Here is a 23,296-nt window from a genome sequence, read left to right as displayed (position 1 = left end):
AGCTGCTGCATCTCTAGAGGTTGCTAACCATTCATTGTTCCAAAGCAAATCAAGATCCTGAAGTTGTCCAGGGCCCTCTACAAATGCCAAGTTGTGTATATTAGTCTTTAGAAAAGATAAGTGGGTCAAGACAAATGCAAATCATATTTAGGCAATTTCTAGAATGCAATGTCAGTAGGCTGCTATAGTAGCATGTGATTTTTATCCATAGTTGATTATAAGGAAAAAGAAGAGCTACCAAATGGACCTTATCTCCCAGCCAGATGCTGAGTTTTGGCTCCTTCAGAAATACAATCAATGATATGAGGCCCCTAATGTTTATACTTGATTTAATTTCTCTCTCAAAATGGCCTGCAGAATGAAAACTCTGGAAAATAGCTATGCTAAGCCATTGGCTACAGATGAGACACAAACCTTGAAATATTAAGCTAAGTTGTTTGTTTTAGCAGCCATGATAAGGGCCGGACCTCTTTGTGATCCGGAAAAATTTCTCTTTCTAGGCTAGATCCTCAAAATGCATTTGAGGAAATGCAGGTACAGACAGGAAAACTACATGGCCTAATAAACTTACTGTTGGCACAACCAACTGTATTCAAGGCCAATTGCACCATTTTGGAAAGAAAAGGTTTTCCTTTGGACAATCACTCCACTGATATATTGGACAAAGTTTGTGATGGGGAGAGTGTCAATTGCCATAGCATCAGATTATTACAAACACTGACTTCTGTGTCGTGTTTCCTGTGAGCCATAAAAGAAGTGTCTTGTGGCATGTCTCTGTATGTCCCACCTCTTAATCTACCAATGTTTGTAAAGTACCTATCATCCTGTCTGTGTGATGTGAAGGAGCAGAGAAAGTTAGTCAGAAGGGACAAAAGAAAAGGAGGACTTGTGGCACCTTAGAGACTAACAAATTTATTTGAGCATAAGCTTTCGTGAGCTACAGCTCACTTCATCGGATGCATTCAGAAGGGACAGTCAGTTTTCTCTTTATCCTGCTCTGTGACATGGTCACTGGCTTCTACCTTAGAGTGCATTGCAAGATAGTCTGATTCACGGAAGAATGGTCTGATGAAGAGGTGCGTGTACGTGTCTCATTCTTGTAACCTTCAGTTCAAAGTGCAAGGATCATCCTGTCCCCTATTAGTGAGTTCAGCGCCTAGGGCTTGCTGTTGAGAAGGATCCTCTGGCTTCGTTAAATCCTTGACAGCTACGTCCATCATGAGTTAGATTTTTAATCCCCCAAAGGAAATTTTGTCCTATGGGAAATTGTGCTCGGTTGATCAGATTGGCTAAGAGGCAACCTCTCTATCTCTGACCCCATTTTGTGTGTGTGGCCTTCAGATGCTGATTTTTACTCAAGTGGTTCTGTGTTAAGCAAGTATAGATCTTTGGGCTTCTTAGCATATAGTTTATTAATCTATACAAGCAGGAAAATTTAAACCCAGATCCAGTGTGTTTGTGGTCCCCACCTTTGTCTTTATGGTGGACAGTTTTAGCTATAAAGCAACTTAAAAATATGAAAAGAAGCAGCCACTTGTGCATATAGTTAATAACAAATGTTACTGTCTCTGCTTAACAGGGGTTTTTCTCATGTCTGCTGCCATTCAAATTTTATACAATTGTTATCTTAAAGACACCCAAGCAAAGCTAACTCAGATCTACTGGCAAAGTAAATCAATATGCTTCCAAAACCTCCAGTGATCACTTTCCTTGTATATATTGGCAACTTTTGCACTTCAGTGCAATCACTCATTGTCTGCCAGCGCTCAGCTCACTCTTCAGTGTCTGTATGAGAGGGTAAGCTCCTTGATGGCAGAAAGAGCCGCTGAAATCGTCCAGATCAATGGCCCAAACCATGGCCCCTCCCAAAGCACGATGCTTCAAATATTTAACCTAAGGGAGGGAAAGGGGAAAAAACAGAGGGCGTGAAATGAGGCACAGACATTTAGATGCCCCTGTGCTATTTGAGCTCCGTCAGGTGGGCATCTCCTTTCAACATGATACTAAAGTGAGAAATAGCCCTGACGAGGAAAGAGGGGTGAACGGGACAGCCTCTCTCCAAACTTTTTCTAAGATCTTGAACTCTCTTTCCATTTGGGCAAAAGCCTCTTGAAACAGGCTTTCTTGTGAATCATATTTCACACCTGTTCCCTGCTTGACCTTCCTCTGGGATCTAAGGGAGGGATTTCATTGTGTTAGTGCAGAGATTCTCAAACTTGATTGCACCGTGACACCCTTCTGACAACAAAAATTACTACATGACCCCAGGAGGGGGGACCAAAGCCCAAACCCCACCGCCCCTGATGTGTGTGGGGGAGCCCAAACTGAAGGGCCTCCGCCCCAGCCAGGGGGCCTGTAACCTGAGCCTTGCCACCCAGGGCTGAAACCCAAGGGTTTTGGCTTCGGCCCCGGGCAATGGGTCTTAGGCTTTGGCTTCAGCCCTGGGCCCCAGCAAATCTAAGCCGACCTCGGCAACCCCATTAAAACAGGGTCATGACCCAGTTTGGGGCCCCAACCCACAGTTTGAGAACCCCTGTGTTGGTGAGTACTCATAAGAGCATAAGAACAGACATATTGGGTCAGACTAGTCCAGGCCAGTATCCTGTCTTCTGACAGCAGCTAGTGCCAGATGCTTCAGAGAGAATGAACAGAACAGAGCAATTATTGAGTGATCCACTGGTTGTTCAGTTCCACCATTTGGCAGTCAGAGGCTTAGGGACACCCAGAGCATGGGGGTGCGTCCCTGACCATCTTGGCTGGGTCCTGTCTGGTACCCACATGTTGCGGGTGGCATTGGGAGTTCTCTCCAGCATCTGCTTTTTACACTTAAACACTGGCTCTGAGAGCTGCATTATTTCCCTGGGCAATTTATCTTGTAAAATAGGGCTTCCGAACCCAGATGTCAGTGTTGTGGTGAGGCCTGGCTACAGCGCAACGTCCCTTGTCAAAACGCAACAGAGAGCTCCGAAGTACAATAGGGGTGTGTGATCCACGTTGAATTGACTGGGGAGAAGAATATTCCCCCTAACTTGATGGGTGGAAATCCATAGCTCAGTCTGGCACTAATCCTAAGCAGCCACTGCTGCGCTATATGTGTGCGGAGGGGGATGGAGACTTGCTTTCTCTCAGGACAGCAAGAAAAGCATGACCCTTCCTCCCCTCATGGCGCTCATAAACAGAGCAGCCAGCTGACCTATCTGTGGTAGGTTTATCCGACTTTTCATCAAGCCAGGCTGTTTTCCGTTGCCTGCCCTTAGAAAGCCGTATGGCCTCATACTTGATACTGACAGTCCTCCTCATGTTGCACTCAGTGTGTCATGCACAGACATCCACCCCCACAGTTCCGCTGCCCCAGATGCATAGAACTTGTTTCCTTAGTTCTGATCTGAATGCTCAACCCAAGGCAAGTTGGAAGATTTAGACGTACCCAGGCATGCGAGCACCAGCACAATGTTTACAATAGGTTTTGGGGAGGAGGGTGGTGGCAATTCTTTCTCCCCCCCCCGGCAGAATTCAAACAGGTATACTCTTGATTTCTGTTCATTTCTATGCTGCCTTTTGGGCTGAGGACACAAGAAGCTGTAGCCCAGAAGAACAATATTTTCCCTGAAATGTGTGGTAAGCTTAGAATGGAAAAGTGGGAACGGGCAGCTCCCACCGCACCTAATGGTGTTTGCTTGTCGCAGCAATAGTCACATTCCTCCAGCTACTTTTGTTTAATGTTCCCATATGGACCTGGCTGGCAGAACCTCAGCCTGAGTGGCGATGGGAGCCTGATACGGCGGATGAAACCTCATGCATGTTGCCTAAAATGAAGCTGTTACTGTTGTCATGTGACTTGGCTGAGTGGCCATACCTCTCAGCGGGAAGTAGGTGTCTCGCTCATTGGCGCCAGACGTCGGGTCACTCTCGGCCCAAAGCAAACGGTTGGGGCCCTCCTTACCTTGGTTTTAATGCTCTCCACGTCATCGTACCCTACCCACTGGTTCCCTTTATAGGAGTAAGGGACCTTCTGCTCCTCAATCATCTCCGTGGTGGCACCTTGTTTAAAGGTGCAGATCTAAAACAAAACACATCGGAGGCAGGATGAGGCTGAGGGTATTGGGTCGGAGCCAGCATGACAGGGGAGGAAATGAAAGTAGCCTTTTCCTCCTCGGCGTGCAGACTGAAACCATTTTCAGTTAGAAAACTGAGCACGGCTTCCCTTTGATTATGCAAAATCGCAGATTATTCTTACAGCTGCTTCCCCCAAAGTACGCCCAGATGGAACAAATACGCCCCTTACCTCATAATAGGCTAAAAATCCTGCTTCTGAAGTGAAAGGGCCTGGCAGTCCTGCCTTGGAAGCCTGGGCCCCAACGCCTGTATCCAGCGTGTCAAGGGTGAAGCTCCGCCCATAGGCTGGGATTCCCATGATGATCTTCTCCCGTGGGGCGCCCTTTCTCTCCCAGTGTCTCACAGCATTGTCCTGTTTGAAGGAAATATTAAACGTGTATTTGGCAGCCTAAACTGAGACCTTTTCCCCCCTCCCCCCCTAAAAAAAAATAAAATAAAATGGTCCCCTCAAGAATTGAACTCACAATCCTGGGTTTAGCAGGCCAATGCTCAAACCACTGAGCTATCACTCCCCCCAAAACAACTGTTTCCCCGTGTGAGGAGATCAGGATGTTCTTTCTTGCCACCATGTCCTCTTCTCTTTCTGGCCTCACCATTTGGACTGCTAAATTGCATGATAATTTTGTGTATCAGAACAGTGGTTCTCAAACTTTAGCAACCTGATGACCCCAATTTTGATTTAAAATTGTTCTTGGACCTAGGGTTGCCAACCCTCCCGGTTTTGCCGGAAGTCTCCTGGAGTCAGGCTCTATCTCCTGGAGGCTACTGAAGCCAAACTGGGAGATTTTAGGCACTGAAAGTCTGGCAGCACAGTGGGGCTAAGGCAGGCTCCCTGCTTGCCCTGGCCCCATGCCGCTCCTGGAAGCGGCTGGCACATTCTTGTGGGCCAGGGGCTCTGTGTGCTGCCCCCTTCCCCAGTGCCCCCATCCCCATCCTGCAGGCTGGGAACTACAACCAATGGGAACTGCGGGGGTGGCGCTTGCAGGCGTGGGCAGTGCGCAGAGCCCCGTGACCCTCCCCTAGGGGCTGCAGGAATGTGCCAGCCGCTTCCAGGAATGGCACAGGGCCAGGGCAGGCAGGGAGCCTGCCTTAGCCCCGCTGCGCAACTGCCCAGGAGCCGCCCGAGATAAGTGCCTGCTGACCAGAGCCTGCACCTCTCACCTCCTCCCACACCCCAACCCCCTCCCAGAGCCCTCCCCCCCTCCCGCACTCCAACCCCCTGCCCCAGCCCAGAGCCCCCTCCTGCACCCAAACTCCTTCCCAGAGCCGCACCCCTCACTTGCTCCAGCACCCCAACCCTCTGCGCCAGCCCGGTGAAAGTGAGTGAGGGTGGGGGAGAGCGAGCGATGAAGGGAGGGGGGATAGAGTGAGTGGGGCAGGGCCTCGGAGAAGGGGTGGGGCAGGGGCAGGGGCGGAACCTCATGGGAAGGGGCAGGGCAAGGGTGTTTGGGTTTGTGTGATTAAACAGTTGGCAACCCTACTTGGACCCCAAAGCTCCCCGCTCAGCCCCAGGCCCTGCCCCTACTCCACCTCTCCCCACCCCTGCTCCATTCCTGCCCCTCCTCTTCCCCGCCTCTTTCCACCCCCTCCCCTGAGCGTGTCCCATCCCCGCTCCTCTCCCTCTCTCCCAGCGCCTCCTGCATGCCAGGGAACAGTGCAGGAGGCGCTGGGAGGGAGGGGGAGGCGTTGATCAGCGGGGCCTGTGGACCCCCCGGAATATCCTTGCGGACCCCAGTTTGAGAAACGCTGTATTAGAGCAAAGGGGCCAGATTTCTTCTCTTGCTTAAAGCTGTTTTGACACAACTGCCACTGTTGGGCTACAATGGAGTTACTCATGACTTTCAACTCGCATCTACACTGGGACTGCCAAACTCCTCTCCTGCGTGATCCAAGCCAGACTTAAACCCCAGACCACACCGGACTTACCTGGAGACACTAAATATAGTTTAAAAAAAAGACACATTACTGTCCTACACTATCTGCCACCACGTAACTTCGGGCAGCTGGTTATAGCCCAACACCAGCATCCGAATATCTTCAGGAGAGCTGGAAGGATGTGGTCCTACTGTTGATGAACCTCATCCCTCGTGCCCCGTCATCTGTCGACACTGAAAATACCCCTTGACCTGCTTTCCTGTGTTGTAGGAATGTTGGCAAAGTACAGGGCTGTTTGTACTCAGGCATGTGGAGGAGTCACAATCACGAGTCTCTCTGTCTACTTGGTAGCTAGCTCAGTTACTGTGGAAACAGTTCCAAAGCAAGTCACTTCCTCGCTTTCAGAACTTGTATTGCTTGTAAAACGTTAGGTGGATGAGGGGAGGAGAGACAAAAGGATCTTTGGCACTTACAACATTGTTGTATGCAGCACTTCTAAGGTCTTTTCTTCCCTTGTTAAGAGGACTGACATGTCCTGTAGTCTTCTCCCAGGAGGCCCCATGGAAGTCATAGGTCATGAGGTTAATAAAATCCACAATCCTGCAGGAAAGGAAAAAGAGAATGAGATAAGTTACGTAACCCAAAATAAACATCCTCAAAATGGCACACAGGAATAATGTGTGGCGAGGGATCGACAACCTAATATTTACATTCGGATCTGGATTAGGTTTAATAATTTTGAGGCTGAACTGGAATCATAGAATCATAGAAGATTAGGGTTGGAAGAGACCTCAGGAGGTCATCTAGTCCAACCCCTTGCTCAATGCAGGACCAACTCCAATTAAATCATCTCAGCTAGGGCTTTGTCAAGCCGGGCCTTAAAAACCTCTAAGGATGGTGATTCCACCACCTCCCTAGGTAACGCATTCCAGTGCTTCACCACCCTCCTACTGAAACAGTTTTTCCTAATATCCAACCTAAACCTCCCCCACTGCAACTTGAGATCATTGCTCCTTGTTCTGTCCTCTGCTACCACTGAGAACAGCCAAGCTCTATCCTCTTTGGAACCCCTCTTCAGGTAGTTGAAGGCTGCTATCAAATCCCCCCTCACTCTTCTCTTCTGCAGACTAAACAAACGCAGTTCCCTCAGCCTCTCACACAATGAGTGTGTGGGTTTGGATCCACTGATAAGGTGGAATCTCTTGCAAACTGTCCTCATAACATTTCATCCCAACATGTCTCATCTGACAAGATCTGCTGACTTTGTCTGTTGGTGAAACTTCTGCAATCTTGAGAGGTGGAAATAGTGTGATTTCATTCTGCCCCGAACTCAGCTGTACACAGAAGAAAAAAAGAACATGGACCCTTTCTGGCTCTGGCTTGAACATGGAAACAAAACTCTTGTGGCAGGAGCATTCCTGACATGTGATTGAGTTTCAGAATCCAGATTCTAGTTTTAGCACCTCTAACAGCATACAAGGATATGAAGCATTCTGGGTAACTGTATATGGCCAAGTATGTTGATTATGTACCTTAAGAACTGTCATACTGAATCAGACTCAGGGTCCATCTAGTCACTATCCTGTCTGATAGCGGCCAGCACCAGATATTTTAAAGAAAGGTGCCAGAAAATCCATTGGGGAGATTTGTGGAATGAATCTGCTCTAAGGGAAGTTTCCGTCTAACCTTGTCAACTGATGACTGGCTGATGGCCTGAGCTGTGAAGATTTATATCTCTTAAAACAAAAAAACTAAATGAATGTAGTCTAATCCTTGTCATTTATCTTGTGGCAATGAGTTCTCCAGGCTAATCTATATTGTAAAATTTCCAGCGGCATTCATGTGATTTCATGTTCCCCTTCTGTTCCATGATGAGATGGTAAATAGGAGCTGGCAATCTCACCTTTTCTATACCATTCACTATTTTATTTCTCTGTCATAACCCCTTTTACTCATCTCTCTAAGCCAGTCTCCAATATCTCTTTATGGAACTCTCTCCAGGTGTCTAGTTTTTTGTTGCCTATATATATTTGCATGTGTATGTATTCATAGATCTCAAAGCACTTTCCAAAGGAGGTCAATATTGTTATGTGCCCATTTTACCCATTGGGAAATGGAGGCACAGGAAGGAATTGACTCGCCCAAGGTCACCCAGCTAACCAGTGGCAGTGCTGGGAATTGAACCTAGCTCTCCTGAGTCCCCATCCAGTGCCCTACCCACTAGGCAATATTGCCTGGCAGAATCCCTGCTATTTCTGCTCTATCCTTTTTTGAAAGAAGGTGACCTGCATTGAACACAGGGGATGTACCACTGAATTATATAATATCATTGGAGCAGTTTCAGGAAGATTCTCTTCCTCATTTGTCCTAACTTTGTTTTGCTTTTTTTGACAGCTGCTACCTGAGCAGATGTTTTCATTGAACTGTTCACGACGATGCTCAGGTATTTTTCCTGATTGGTTACAGCTTCTCTAGAAGCCTTTGTAAAATCGTGTCACTGGATACACTTACTTGGAGACTTTGTCGACTTCATAGCCTGTGTCAATATTTATCCTTCCAGCAGACACTGCAATACTAAGTAGAAGCTTCTCTTTTCTGGTTTTCTGAGCTTCCTTCTCAAATGCCATTGCTAGTTCCTAGAAGATATAAGTAAGCAGCTCACCTGAATATCCGAATTAACATAGGCACGTCCCACATTGGATTAGACTGGGGGCACATCTAACCCAGCATCCTGTCTGACACTGGTCAGTACCAGCTGCTGCAGAGGAAGGTGCAAGGAACCCTGCAGTGACGGTTCCATGGGTGTTCCTATCTAGCCTCTCTGAGGTTAGCTTCTGATTTGAAGTTAGGAGTGTTTAGATCCTTTCTTAATGCCAGGTTTCAGAGTAGCAGCCGTGTTAGTCTGTATCCGCAAAAAGAAAAGGAGGACTTGTTGCACCTTAGAGACTAACAAATTTATTTGAGCATAAGCTTTTGAAAGCTTACGCTCATATAAATGTGTTAGTCTCTAAGGTGCCACACGTCCTGCTTTTCTTTTTGTAGATCCTTTCGGAAACTCCTTGTGGGTTCTTTTAACCCTGATTCGTTTACTTCTGGATCTTCTTAGGATCAGTATCAATGTTCCAGCTCCTTAGTACTAAGCCCACGTTTCTCCATCTCCCCAGGCTGGAGCACATGGGTTGTAGTGAAAATGAGACCCGGAAGGGTCCCCGCAACAGTGTGCCTGGAGGGAAAGGAATTGGGCTATGATCCTAGCGTAGTGGCTGTGCAGCAGGATTTTATGGGCATTGTTCAGACCTTCCAAAGTCTGACACAGCATGACTGTGTTGTTGCTTTCCTGGGTGATACTTCCTAAATGTTCATGTGTTTCTGAATTCCCCTTATGTCCAAACTCTTTCTGAAAGTGGTTCCGTCTTCATGAAAGACGGACAAAATTCACCTCCCCGGAGATCCACTGGGTGTGTGATGTGCTGGGTGCAGTAGGCTATGAGCTTGACATGTATGTTCTGCCATTGTTGGGTAGCCCTTTTGCAGACTGTGACCACACCCCCTGGTTTTATTGTACCTGAATCAGAGAAGTGAAATGTCTCTTATCCTTCCTCCCTGGGTAAATCCAGGCTACGTCGAGTCCGTCAAACTCATGCGTCCGGAGGAATTGTACCACAGAGCGGACAAATGTCCAGCGATTAGCAGCCGAAGCAGCCATGTGGGAGAAGCTGGAATGAAAGTGACATGTCTTCTGTATTCATGTATATTGTAGTATAGATTCCCAGTACGGTTTGAATTGGCTGCACTCAAAATACACACTTCATAGCTTGCAAACTGTCTATTACAAGGACAATAATTACACAACAGCGAAGGCACACTAGACGTGCCCAAACTCCTTTACATCTGCTCTTGCGGGAACCAATTTCCCCCTTCCTCAACCTCCAGGTTTATAAGCTAAAAGCCTTCCCAGAGCTGGAGGTGGTGGGTTCGAGTCCGCCGCTGTTCTGAGCAGGTGTGTCATGAGGGTAGATTAACTTCCACACTCAGAAGTGGAATAGTAACGCAGATCCCAGTATTACCGTTCGGTTCCCATGTTTGATCCTCCAATGGCCAACAGGGTCTTCAGGTTCCGATTCCTGCAGGGGGAACGTGCATTTAAACAATGGAAGGTTGGCTTGGCTGTCCTATGGGGAATCTTTCACTCGACAGACTTAGTTTCCTTCCCATCCACTCCCCCCGTCTGCATGGAGGTGGGTGTCGGGGGCAAGGAAGGGAGAGCATGGCACTCGGATCCAGCTAGCACGGTGGTCCCTGTGGGACTGCCTTAGCTAAAATAGGTTGGAGAGCTTTGGATGATCTAAACTATGCCCAGGGTGGTTTCAGGCCAGGCCTCCCCAGGAGTAGTGGAAAGCTGGCTGACTCGCCTGCTCAGGCTCTGCTTAGCTGCAAATCCAGCTCCGAACTGGCTGCGGGCGAGATGTGGGGAGCAGCTGCTCCCCTCCTCTTCTGTCACGGAACTGGGTTTGAAGTGAATGCTCAGCTGTGGAGTTTTGTTTAATTCCCCGCCCCTGGAAGCTTTCTGTTGCTTTCTGGCTATATGCACTCTATCCCCTGAGGATGACACGATACTCCCTGGGAAAACTCTTACCCTTCGATCAGAGGGTGAGCCTTCTCTCCCGCAGCCAGCCTGGCGGCGAGACCCCAGATGCAGGGAAGCAGGTGTGCCCCCGTGTTACTCACTTGGCTTTAAGGCCATTGAAAGCCTCGAAAAGTGTCACATCATTCCACTCCACGGTGGTGATCTCGTGGTCGCTCATGCCGGCAAAGGCATAAATGAGGTGGGTGCAGAGATGGGGGTCGATGTCATCAGGGAGGAATCTCCCCTCCCCAGGCCTGTACTGGGCCCAGTTGGTGAAGTAACAAACCAGCTTAGAGGCAGAACCTGGGGAGACAGTGAGAGGACTGGGTGCCATGAAAACCTGAGATCACTGTGCTATCTCTCTCACCCCCAGGGATCTCCCAACAAGACAATACCCAAGGGGCCCGAATGGCCTCTTAGTCCTCTAATATCAATACAGCTTTGTGAGTGGATTGCGGTTTCTGTTGCATTTCCTTTGGGGCCTTGGGTAGACAGTGATGTATTATGAGAGGCCGTAACATGGCATGACTCTTATGGGGCAGCGCCATGATAGACTCTTCCTGGGGGTGCCCAGGCCCCACCTGATAAAATAACCAAGCTGTGATCTGCAGGATGAATCAAAACATACTGAGCCTTATCGTGCCTATGGCAGCTTGCGATGCTAGAAGGTGCATTACTTGTAATGCGATAGCCGGGTGAACAAAAGCCAAAGGAGGAGGAATCTTGTCTTGAGTTCTGAAGGATGAAAGCAGCTCTGCGATCCACTCCCCCTGTCAGTGACTAAGGATCATGGTGCACCTTTGTGCAATGCAATGCTAACAGACAGGACTGTAGCCTGCAGAGATCTGGGATTTATACCTGAAAGCCATAGATGGAGGAGTCAATATTAACCACAGAGCACTGAAGTGGGCACGCTAGACTGCCCATGCTGTACAGTAAAACAGGGGTCATTAAATCATTGGAAGAAGGGGGGTGCATCTGTCTCTCTGCCATGGGTGTAGCTGGGATTGAGGGGGAGGCAGAGAAGGGGAGGTTTTGGCTGGTGGTCGTCTCAGACAGGGAGGCAGTGGACGTGCAGCCAGAATGATCCCTGCAGTTCCTTCTAACCTTGCAAGTTCCCTCCTTCCTTTTCAAATGACTCCATGTCCTTGCAGGCAGCTTGTACCCATGCAGGATGTGAATAGGCCTTGCACAGCTTTTTTGGAGATGTTTTTAAGGAGAAGGACTTTCCCCTTATGCTTTTGAACTGCAGGGCCCAGTACAAGAATCAAAAATCCCACCCAAACTGGACTTACTAAAACCCAACAACTTTTCTTCCCCATCCCATGTGATCAATCACGTTTCTATTGGCCTCTGTAAAACCAGGGGATAATGTAAGGTGGCTACTTACCGCATTGTAGAGACAGCAAGAGAGCTAAACCTAGAGAAATACAAGAACAAGGGTAAAGACCTATCTTTGAGATGGTGTGGATTATATGAGAGTAAAGTAGCATTAGAGTTTTGGATGATAAATACCCCACCTCCCTACTCCCAAAGAGGCATATGCACATGTCTAAGAAATCTTCACAATGGCCTTAACAACACCTCTTCTTGCACCTGCAGTTTGTGGGTGCAATTTAGGCCACTTAAATGTCGAAGCATCTGATTGCAAGCACAAATTGCAGATGCGAAAATGAAAGCCAGAATTTGGAACTCTCTCTTTCTAAAATCTCTTCTGAAAGTTTAAGAACTTTTCTGCTTGGCCCATCACAAAATTTTAGATTGTTTTAAGCATCTTCAATTACTTTCTTGCTTTAAAATTTGCTTTGTGGTGGCCCTGGTCACAATCCATTAACAAATGAGTCTCCAAATACATCCACCCCAACTGCCTGTTTCATTGAGATTTCCCCAGTCGGGAATCCCATCGTGTCCACTTCACCAAACTGCCATACAATTTAGGGACTATTCAGTGACACCCGGCACAAGAGTTAAACTACTTGTCACCAGCTCCAGTCTTACCAGCCCAAATGATTGCCTGTCCCATGCTGGGTCATACAGCTCTGCTCTGGATTCTCTCACTGTGGTGTGGAGGAAACAGTATCTGACTGCAAAATGGTTGGTCTCTGCTTTTCATTGCCACATTTTATACCTGTCTGACACAATAACCCTGATTTACGAAAACTCCGCAAGTTCTTTTTCACAAAGGAACCGCCTTATTTACTCTGTCTCTCCGAGAACTCAGCTGGCTATTTTTAGTGAAGGAATTCTTGTGCAATTTTAGCATGCACCGTGTGTGTGCACGCTTGTGTAGGTTTTGCAATACCTACCATCAGCCTGGCTCTGTCCTGATGTACAAACACAAATGGTGCCGAGGCAAGGAGCGGGAGATCTTGGGTACAAATTTCTGTGGTTTATTACTCTTCTTGAAGATGTAGAGCAAAGACTCTTTAAATAGTTTCATTGTACTGGAGAGACTTGTGTAATCTCTAAGCCTCATTCCTTTATCATTGCATGCAAGTTCTCACTGCAGCAAGGCTGGCCCCAAAGGGCCTCAGACCCTGATAAGCCTGGTTGTTTTTTTCCACTTCTGCTACTGTGGCTACTTCACCAAGGGGAGGGTGTTACCAGAAACTGTTTGGCTCGCTTTGACACCCGTGGCAGACTGGACTAGTAGCAGATTGTGTTCTCCTACAGACACTCCAGTACATCTTGAATTTATCTTGCTGAGCTCTCCAAAAGGAATAATATGGAGCTGAGATAAAGCATTATGCTTTACTGTACTGTCTAGTGAACCACACGTCAAACTCTAGGGTATTGTATTGATGTAAGGAGGCCATAAATCTCATCCTTTCTCTCCTCCCTGCCCCATTTTTCAGTAGCAACACGAGCTTATAGGGCCTGACACTTCTACCCCATAGACGAAAAGTACGACAACTTCATTTAGAAATGAAAGCTTTATTTTCTTGGAACAAACAAACATGAAATAAGGACAGAGGATGAAGCCAGACTCTAAAAGAGACCAGTGCAAAATGAAGAAATAAACGCATGACAGTTTGAGAATCTGTCAGCCCTGCTTGTTAGTGCCAATATTTTGCTCCCACTCACTCTCCTCCCTAACTCTGACGTGCATTGCTGAGATAGTTGTTGCTCCTGAAAGTAATTCACCAAGGATAGAGAAGAAGGTTGCTGGGTACACTTGAAATATAGACCATCTCCTAAGCTCTGATTTGATGGCGGAGGAAACTAAACTATCTGAGTGGATACAAATCGATCTCTTATTTAATTCTCCATGAAGGTGATTTGAGGCTCTTTGCTTTTAAGGCCAGTTGCAACATTTGCATAAGTAGTCGAAAATCAACCCTTCCGGGCAGGACATTCGGAAGGTGCGCCTGTTGGCACATATGTAGAACATGGCGTTGGCCTCGGGGACGGCATAGATACCATTGGCCTTATGGAGGCAGAACCTGCTGGTCGTGGAGTTGGTAGCTGTGGCAGGGATAGATGGTAGTGTAGTGAAGCTGAGGGCTGAGGAGGAAACAGTTGGCGATGATGTCGTGGAGCTGATAGTGGTTTCTGAAACAGGCGTTGTCTGAATCAGCCCTGCGGGGGCATTAACAGAAGGAACAACGTTATCGGCATCTACTAGTCAGAAAGAAAATGGAACGAAGGGAGACATTTTATGGTCAATCCCTTGGAGGTTTTAGACAGCTTGGTGGTGGGTTTAAATGGTTGTTAGGTGACACGGGGCTTTTTATTGTGAAATATGAACGAGCGATGATGTAAAGGTGCCGATAGCTAGATCAGGGGCTCTATAGGGCAGAACAAACCAACAACAGGACAACCTTTTGATACGCAGCAGTTGTAGTGGACACAGCATAAAGTCCACAAGGATTCTAATTCTGAATCAAATAACGTAGAAAGTGATCTGGTGAATTACTGTTTGTGCGATAAATATGGACTATGTTATGCGACACTATTCAAAGACTTTTTTGGGTACAGACACCTGTAAAACTAAAGGTGACTTAATGCTGAAGTATAAATACATGGTGGCTGGATAGATTATTGATAGCACCCCAAAGTCTCCTAGGATCTTGCTCTGAAGAGTTTGCCCAGGACATAGGGGAGGAAAACAAGTGAGGGGAATGGGATATGTAAGGACAAATGTTACAGCAATGCAGTGTGGCTATTTACTTTAGGCATGCACAAACCATGGCAGTATTTCTGGTTGATCTTTTTTTGTAATGTATCTTAATAGGGTGGGGTTGAAAGTTGACGTGGAGGGTTGTCTGAGAAATGAGTTTCCAAGAGGGATACAAATGTGTGAAGGTGGTGGTCTGGCAGAGCAGAGAGAACAGGGCACATGGGGAACAACATGGAAACAGGCCTGGGGGAGAAACTAATAAATAAGGCTGTTACCAGAGGCGTGCTTTAAAGTAAATCAGATTTGGGCTAATCAGATACAAAGCTATGATTCTGGGGAGGGGTCTCTGATGTGTAATTTCCCAGTCTGCTTTTGGCAGGTTTGGTGGCACGGATCATGAGCGTTAGATGCAAACTCTTCCAATTCTCTATATTTCCCTAGTTATGTGGCTTTTTTCCCCAGTATTCACAATGGGCTTGCATGAGTGCATTTTAGGAGGCATAACAACATGGCCAATGCATAGATTTTAGACAACTTTCTTCAGGGTGTTTTGTGTCCCAGGCTCCCTTCTTTAGGCTTGGGCCCTGCAACAGTGATGCAGCTCCAGCCTTTGCGCGCTACATCAAAAGCTGGACGTGGGCATTTAAAAGAAAAATGGTCCATTCCATAAATGTTTTTGTCATTAGGGCTTTCCCTGGGGACCCTGAAAGCATTCAGAGGAGGCTGAGGCTGTGGTGCAAGTTTGCAATTCATTCTCTCTCCCCACCCCACACAAATTCTCTTGCCCAATAATAAAAAGACCTGTGTCAAGAAGATATTGCATTATCTGTGTGGGGCAGACCATGAACTCATGTGTTACCGCATCTCAGTTCTTTCTTCAGAGTTTGCAGAAGAGGGTACTTCCCCTGGCCGCAGAATGAGTCGCTGAAATCATCCAGGTCGATGGCCCAGACCATGGCCCCTCCCAGACTTTTTTTCTTCAGATACTGAACCTGGGAGGGGAAAAAACTCCAAAACTGTGACATTGGATGCTGGTGGGAGATGGAAGTTAAAACATCTCGCCTCTGTTAGAACTCCAGCAACTGTTATTGTCTAAGGAGCCTCTTGAAAATCCAAAACAATCAGCTATGAGGTTGAGAGGTGGATGGGAGAAGGGGCAAGTGCATGCTAAAAGCTTGCCTATGCTTGAACAAATGAATCTCCATGTAGGCAGGAATCCCTTTGGGGCGAAGGGTGCTCATGTCTGGGATGTTTACAGCCCTGTGCTACTTCCTGCTTGGTCTGAAATCTCATATGACCTTAAGTTCCTGTTGCCAGGGTGGAGCAGATTGCAAGTCATGGAACTTCCCTGCCCCAGAACATTGTCTGGATCCTCTCTGCTACACTTACACGCAAGGAAAAGATTGTGTGTGCTCGTGGGGGGGCCTGTTTGCTGAATTCACCTGCTGACAGGCCAAATTTGACTGATTCCTCCCGTGCAACATCACTGAGAGTAGTTTCTATGTTTTTCACCTGCAAGGCTTTTGAACTCCCCTGGCAAGGGGACAAGACCCAGCTGTGGCACACAGCTCACTCCCTTTCTCGTGTATCACTATGCACCCCAGGTACTAAGATAGGAACAGAGGAGATTCTCCATTCTAACTCGGTCTACTCCTCCACTGCTCAGGAGATGCATCCTGCTCTCACTTGGGTGTTAGCCGCCAGACCACGCTTCCACTCACAGCACACCACATAAGTCATCTTCTAGTCTCATCTTTTGCTGTGACTTCAAGCGAGTCACGTTCCCTTTCTGTGCCTTGATTTCCCCATCTGTAAAATGGGATAACCCTAGCCTTCCCAGAAGGTAGGCGGGACTGGAGGCTTAACAGGTTAACTTTGGTGAAGTGCACTGAGATTCTCAGAGGCCAAGTGCTAGGGACGCACAAAGCATTGTCTGCTGATACGCACAACGAGGCAAAGTGGAGCCCATCTCTCTGGGCTACGGGAAGGTTCTGACAGCCCCCCTCCAGCCTTCCACAATGTGTGGCAAGAAGAATACATAGGAACTGCTTACTTTGGTTTTAATGCTCTGCTGGTCGTCATACCCCACCCACTGGTTCTCCTTGAAGGAATAAGGGACTTTCTGTTCCTCGATCCTTTTGGTGGTGGCACCTTTCTGGAAAGTACAGATCTGAAAAAAATACAGAAATGGAGAGATGGGAAGAGACCATCGAGATTGGCTGCCTCTCTGAATTAATACGGAGGGGGATGCCGATGCTCCTGGGGAATCTTACGAATATTAGCATGTTTGGCAATAGAAGGATCAAAGGGGCAGTTTCAAGGCACCATATTTAAATCACAGTAGACCCAGGACCATTTAATGAGCCGCTTACAGGAAAAGTGAGTTCTTCCCTACCTCATAATAGGCCCAAAATCCTGCCTCTCGAGTGAAAGGGCCGAGTGATCCAGGCCCAAAGACAGGGGCACCAACACCTGTCTCGGAGGAAGAGAGGGTGAAAGACCGTCCATAGGTGGGGATTCCCATGATGATCTTCTCAGCTGGAGCACCCTTGTTCCTCCAGTATGTCACAGCATAGTCCTGTACGAGGGGATCAGACATGAAGTCTCTCCATGCGACCGGGGCGCTGGAACAGTTTTTGGAGTTTGCAACCAAACTGTGATACAGCCACTGAATGTCTGTTGTCTGGGGCTTGTGACGCAAGTTCTGATACTTGCACCGGGGGGAAGGATGATACTTGCAGGTTTGTTGGAAATGTGACTTTTCAACCATTTCCTGCAGCTGAGCTCTATTTATTTGTCAGGACGGAGGGGTCACCAACAGAGTTCTTTGATACTTACCGTGTTACTATACACAGCGGATCCAGTGTCGGTCTTCCCTTTGTAGAGAGGACTGACGTGTCCTGTGATCTTTTCCCAGGAACCGTGGAAGTCATATGTCATGAGGTTAATGAAGTCTAAGGCCCTACAAAGGGAGAATAAGGAACGAAGATGACATTGATTTCCCCTCTGCAAGAGAAGCATTGCAAAGCATCCTGGTCCAAATAGAATTTGGTCCTGTAGCTTGACTGTCCTCTGTAAAACTGCATGGCTGGATAGACTCACTTTGAGATGTTCTTGACTTCATAGGCTCCATCCATGTTTTCCTTCCCAGCTGCCACAGCAGCAGTCAACAGTAGCCTCTCCTTCTCTGTCCTCTTGGCTTCCTCCTTGAATTCTTCAGCCATTTCCTGATGGGGGAATAATAGAAAGCCACAAACAACCATCAATTATCCCCCTTTTAATTGTGCCTTCCATCTTTATTTTTTCTTTAAAAAAGGCAAATCTAAACTAAAGGAGAGACTGCACATGTCTGACAAACACAGTTAGAGAAGGGTCCTGAGCATTCTGGTAGCTGTGGGTCACGCCAATTAGATCACATATTTGATCAATGTATTAACGTATTCAGGGCTGATGCTGTGAATGATTTGATTCTGCGAGGCACAGGTCTTGATGATAGATTCCAGGAAGCACGTAATCAAAGTGGCTGATCAATCTCTTCTGACACTGTGGCATTAAGTGTCTGCTCATCTGGTGGGGATTCCTAGAGCCAGCCGCCAGCAGGCTAGGAAGTCCAATCCCTGACCTTACCTGTATGCCCCTTGATCACACTCTTCCCCCACTCTTTGGAGATCTCTGAGCTAGAGACGAGCCCAATCCTTGGATCCAAAAAACATGGTTCAGATGGTCGAACACTCTGGTGACTTGATTCCGTCACTTGTCTGACCCTTTCATATGTAAACTGTCTGTCTCTACTTTAGAGAGCGCTCCAGCTTTGACTTCAACTCTGCAGACTGCATAGCGTTTGCAGGTGGAATGTGAGGACAAAGCACACGTCCTGAATCCTTATATCTCTGCCTTGGCGGTGGAGGGAGGGGGCTGTACTTCTAGGTCTTACTGTACCTGGACCAGAGCAGTGAAACGCTGTTTATCCTCAGGTGGGCTTCCCCTTGCACCTGGATATTCCCAGTCTAGGTCCAGACCATCAAATTCATACTTGCGCAGGAACTCAACCACAGAGAGGATGAATGTCCGCCGATTACCAGGCGTGGACACCATGCTGGAGAACCTAACACGGAAGTGACACGTTAACTACCCCATCCGTGCCGCTAACCACCCGCTGCGGATTTGGGGGCTAGTTTAGAGTTGCTACGTCCAGAAGGTAAACTCAGCAGCACAGAGGGCTACATACAGCTGGGAGAAAACCGGTGCAAGGCCACTGGTGCTCACAGGGCCATATTCAGCCCAAGTTCACTTTAAATTCCAGCCCATGTCACATCCAGAGCAGGAAAGAGACTTTCTGTCTGCAAAACAGTATTCTGAATATTGTTTGCTATGGAGGAAGCTTTCAGGGAGAGCTTCAGGTTTAAAGCTTTACAAATGAATATAAAAAAATCTAAGTTGCTAAACACTGATGACATGAATTGTTGTCAGCACCAAAGACTTCACAGCTGCTAGGAAGTGTATTGTTGTCAAAGACCACGAGAGATTTGGAAACTTCCCAAAATGTTACCACCCAAATCTCAGTGCCAGACACAGTATTTGAGCTTCTGCCTTCCAAGACCACCTCTTCATGACAACAAGGCCAGAATGAAGATTCTGAGGCAACCTCAGCAGTGACAAATTTTAGTCAAAAATGGGCGTAAACAACCCCCAGGCGAGATCTTGTTCTTAAACCAGTGTCAAGCTGGAGCGACTCCACTAACTCCCGGTTGTACTGAACATTGATGTGGGTATCACGAGGCGGTGTACAGCTGATACTGATTGCCTTTGGGGACTGAGCTCTGAAATAGAATACTAATGAACCGGGCTCTAGTCTAGGGGTGAGGAAACCCAGATTTAGTTCCTGCTGCGTCACCGACTGGGTGGGATAGCGGGAAAGTCACGGAGTGTCTGTGTCTCGGTTCCCCATCTGTACAATGGGGAAAACAGAGGTGTTGAGGCTAACTACAGGTGTGTTATGGGGCATTCAGATACTATGGCAATGGTGGTCTTATATGTGCGTCATGTAGGTAGACAGAATGCACAATCTCCTTCCTCCATGCTACTGTTCTGACTCTCCTGGACTTCACAGGATTTTGAGGTTTAGCATAATTCACTCCCCCCACCTCACGCTTTGCATGCAGAAAACAAATATCCTCTCATCTTACTTTTCAGAGCCAAACTTCCAACCACCAACGGCCAAGAGGGTCTTCAGCCCAGGATTCCTGGGGGGAGAAAAGGTTTTATTAAAAGCAGCTGAAAAAGCTCACTTTCATGGTATCCCTCGCACTTGGACTTGCAAGTGTTCTCCGATCTTAATAAACACAGACATAATCCGATGCTTAATCTGGGGGAAAGCTTCCATACTTCTGCAATGTAAACACCCTCAAACCTTCCTATAGATAAACATGAGGAAGGAGAAGTTGGGACATCCCTGAAGTTTAAGGAACTGTCCCCAGATTATGCGGAGATACTGAATGGTGGGTTTTTTCCCCCTCTATCTTAGCTGCTGCCCCAGTGCTTGATGATACATTATATTTTGCTATAACCCTACTGAAAACTTGTTCATGTCCGTTCTGTGTCCGAGCAGATCTGTCAGAGAAGAATCCCTCTCAGACGCAAGAAGTTGGGCTTTTTCACACTTATGGTGATGTCAACATGAGTTCTTCAAACTGTCACATTCACTCTTCTCGTGGAGAGGATAGGTTAAACTCTAAAGTCCTTGGGCCAAGGACTGACTTGGTCTTGTACACAGCTGAGCACATGATAAATAACGATTCCAAAGGCGTTTTCTCCCTCGGTGAAGCTAGAAACAGCCTTAGCTTAAATCCCAGGTCTGCCTCCTCCTTCAGGATAAACCCAGAGGCCCTAGTCCCTAGGGGTGAGACCCCAGCCCTGGGAGATAGGCCCCTCTCCCCTTTTACTCACTTGCTTTTGAGTCCGTTGAAAGTCTTGTAATGCTGCTCATCGTTCCACTCCACAGTGGTGATCCGGTTGACGTCCATGCCAGCGAAGGCATAAATGAGATGAGTGCACAGGTTGGGGTCAATGTCCTCAGGAAGGAAGCGCCCCTGGGCTGGTCTGTACTGGGACCAGTTGGTAAAGTAACAGACGAGTTTGCAAGCAGAGCCTGTGGAAATAGGAGAGAGGTGTCAAGAGGAGACGAGGATTGAGGCAAGAAATCAAAATGCGATGCACCCCTTCAGCTGGCTGATAACATGGGACCTCACAGACTGTCTTGAGTTCATTAGTATTCATCAGTATTCAAGCTCTTGAGTCATGGTTCCCCAAACCCAGAAGGACCTGGAATTCCCTTCCAATTCCTTTCCTGTCTCTGGGGAATGGGACTGGTCTGCTTTGGTACTGAGGTGACGAAAGCTTTTGAGAAAAGCTGGGTTGCACATCTTGGTGTAGAAATGGTCATGCTAGGCCTCACTGCCGTTTTGCTTTGTACTTTGTCCCACAGCGGTGGCCCGTGGCCACCCCACTGAGAATTGCAGTACAGCAGTGATACAGGACTTTGGACATCTAAGACATGCTAAGTGTTACAGTTCCAGAAGACAGGTCTCAGAGTAGCAGCCATGTCAGTCTGTATCTGCAGAAAGAAAAGGAGGACTTGTGGCACCTTAGAGACTAACAAATTTATTTGAGCATAAGCTTTCGTGAGAAGAGGGTCTGTTGCGCCCGATTTTTGAATGGAGACAGGAAAAGAATCGGCTAAGTAGGAGCAACCTCCGTTGCCTTTGTTCTTAAAGTGAATGTGTCCCCCAGCGTATGGGCCATTTGTGGTCGTATGGGACAGTATGGGAGAGCAGCTGTTTGTTTGCCACTGCCCTGCAAGCAGCATTGCATCTGAAAGTAGCTAAGTTACACTCATGCAGGCTGTGGATGCGCTCACAGAGGTACCGTTCATACAGGTAACTGACTCGAGCTTATTAGTAGCATCTAAACCCCACTGAAGTTAATGAAACTTCAGTAGGCTTTGGATCAGGCTCACAGAGACCACAGAGACTTCAAAAATTAACCCTCTGAACAAGGAAACAGCTTTACTGAATCCTAGCTAAACACTGGGCCTTATTCTGTTACCCAAAGTGATTTCTTTTCTGCTGCCCATGACTCTTTTAAGAAATGGACGATCATGGAAAAGGTGACTTACTGCATTGGAGAAACAGCAAGACAGCTAAACCTATGGCAAAATAAAAACAAGAGAAGATTAGGAGTTCTTTAGAGACTAACAAATTTATCTGAGCATAAGCTTTTGTGAGCTACAGCCTACTTCATCGGATGCATGCAGAGAGGATTGTTATTTAAAAATCCCTCCCGCAGACCTGCTAACTTCCAGCCTCGTGTTCATTAGTGGTAACTGTTACAAGGTTAAAATGTGCAGAAATGCAGAAATTCTCCTACTAGAAAGAAGTTTACAGTCCATTGCATAACTAATGACCACACATATCCTCTTGGACCCGTTATTACTGAGACCACTAACGTATGCCACTGCACCTCTGTTCTGCTTCCTTGTTCCCCACCTGGAGAGGGGTTGTCTTTTCCCTTACTTGTTATTATGGGACCTTGGCTCCTGACTGGGGCCTTAAGCACTACTGCAATACAAATAAACTCAAAACCAGAGGGAACCACATGTTGCAAAGTCAGTTCCAAAGACAAAGTCGCTCTCAGTCTCCAGCCTCGGCACGTGGCAGCAAAGACTGTCCATGTTATAGCTGAGCGGAGCTTAGGTTCTCCTGTAACGTACCCAGGAGAACTAAAAGAGAACTACCTTGAAAAGTAATTTAAGTAATTTGCAGGGAGAGGTGGATTAAGAGCACAGGACTGAGAGCCAGGAATTCCTGCGTTCTAACGCTAGCTCTAATAGTCTGCCTCTACGGCCTTCAGAAAGTCCCTTAAAGTTTTCCCCGCTGCAAGATGGAGGATAATATTACGTTGCCTTATGGGGGTGATATTGTTCCTCTTTTCCACCAACACCACTGTAGTCAAGCATCCCAGCATTGGTTAACCCAAGAAATGTTGGGTTTCAGTTTAGACAGTTGCAACTTTTCTCTCACCCACTTTTTAGTAGTGGGTGTTCTGCAGGATGCCATTGGCCTAACCCAATGTCTCATCCACGCCATGGGGGAAGAATACATGGTACAGTCTCACATCCAAATCCCATAAAACTCAACAGTTCTGTTCAGTTACATCCCACATAAATTCATCTCCAGTTGCAAACTTACCAACCCAAACAAACGCCCTGCCCATGGTGGCTGCAGATGGTCTGGGCTGGGTTCTGTAGACCTGGGATGTGCCTCTGGCTGCAGATTGATGCTCAGCATTGGCCTGGGCTCAGGCTGTCTCTTTATAGCTGATCACACCCATGCAGGGCAGCTGTGTTGAACTGAGAGGAGTGCATGTCGCCAGTCTTCAGTTAAAGGATTTTGCCATGTGCAGAAATTTTGCTCAATCGCCTAAATTTTCAAGGGCAGGTTTTGCAATTGCACTAGTGATCACTGAATCACAAGATTTTAAGGATCTAAAGTCATTTCTTG

At 47.3% G+C, this 23,296-nt stretch overlaps 2 protein-coding genes across 2 annotated transcripts; both read right to left on the bottom strand.

Annotated features, from left to right (window-relative positions):
- Positions 1–892: 892 nt before the first annotated feature.
- On the bottom strand, positions 893–12,749 carry LOC144277981 (chitotriosidase-1-like). Its single transcript, XM_077839035.1, has 10 exons — positions 12,617–12,749; positions 12,009–12,038; positions 10,720–10,921; positions 10,059–10,115; positions 9,557–9,707; positions 8,503–8,627; positions 6,465–6,591; positions 4,286–4,468; positions 3,944–4,060; positions 893–1,893 (listed from the first exon to the last, which is right to left on the bottom strand). The coding sequence occupies exons 1-10, from the start codon at positions 12,639–12,641 to the stop codon at positions 1,750–1,752; spliced, it is 1,161 nt and encodes a 386-aa protein (XP_077695161.1). The 5' UTR covers positions 12,642–12,749; the 3' UTR covers positions 893–1,749.
- Positions 12,750–13,642: 893 nt separating this feature from the next.
- LOC144277979 (chitotriosidase-1-like) lies at positions 13,643–23,009 on the bottom strand. Its single transcript, XM_077839034.1, has 11 exons — positions 22,985–23,009; positions 21,913–21,942; positions 20,685–20,886; positions 19,925–19,981; positions 18,678–18,843; positions 17,841–17,965; positions 17,577–17,700; positions 17,134–17,316; positions 16,792–16,908; positions 15,598–15,730; positions 13,643–14,197 (listed from the first exon to the last, which is right to left on the bottom strand). Exons 1-11 carry the CDS (start codon positions 23,007–23,009, stop codon positions 13,914–13,916), a joined length of 1,446 nt encoding a protein of 481 aa, XP_077695160.1. The 3' UTR covers positions 13,643–13,913.
- Positions 23,010–23,296: the final 287 nt, after the last annotated feature.

The sequence above is a fragment of the Eretmochelys imbricata genome, chromosome 21 (genome assembly GCF_965152235.1).
Source record: "Eretmochelys imbricata isolate rEreImb1 chromosome 21, rEreImb1.hap1, whole genome shotgun sequence".
NCBI lineage: Eukaryota > Metazoa > Chordata > Testudines > Cheloniidae > Eretmochelys > Eretmochelys imbricata.
This window is presented reverse-complemented; position numbering and strand designations above follow the sequence as displayed.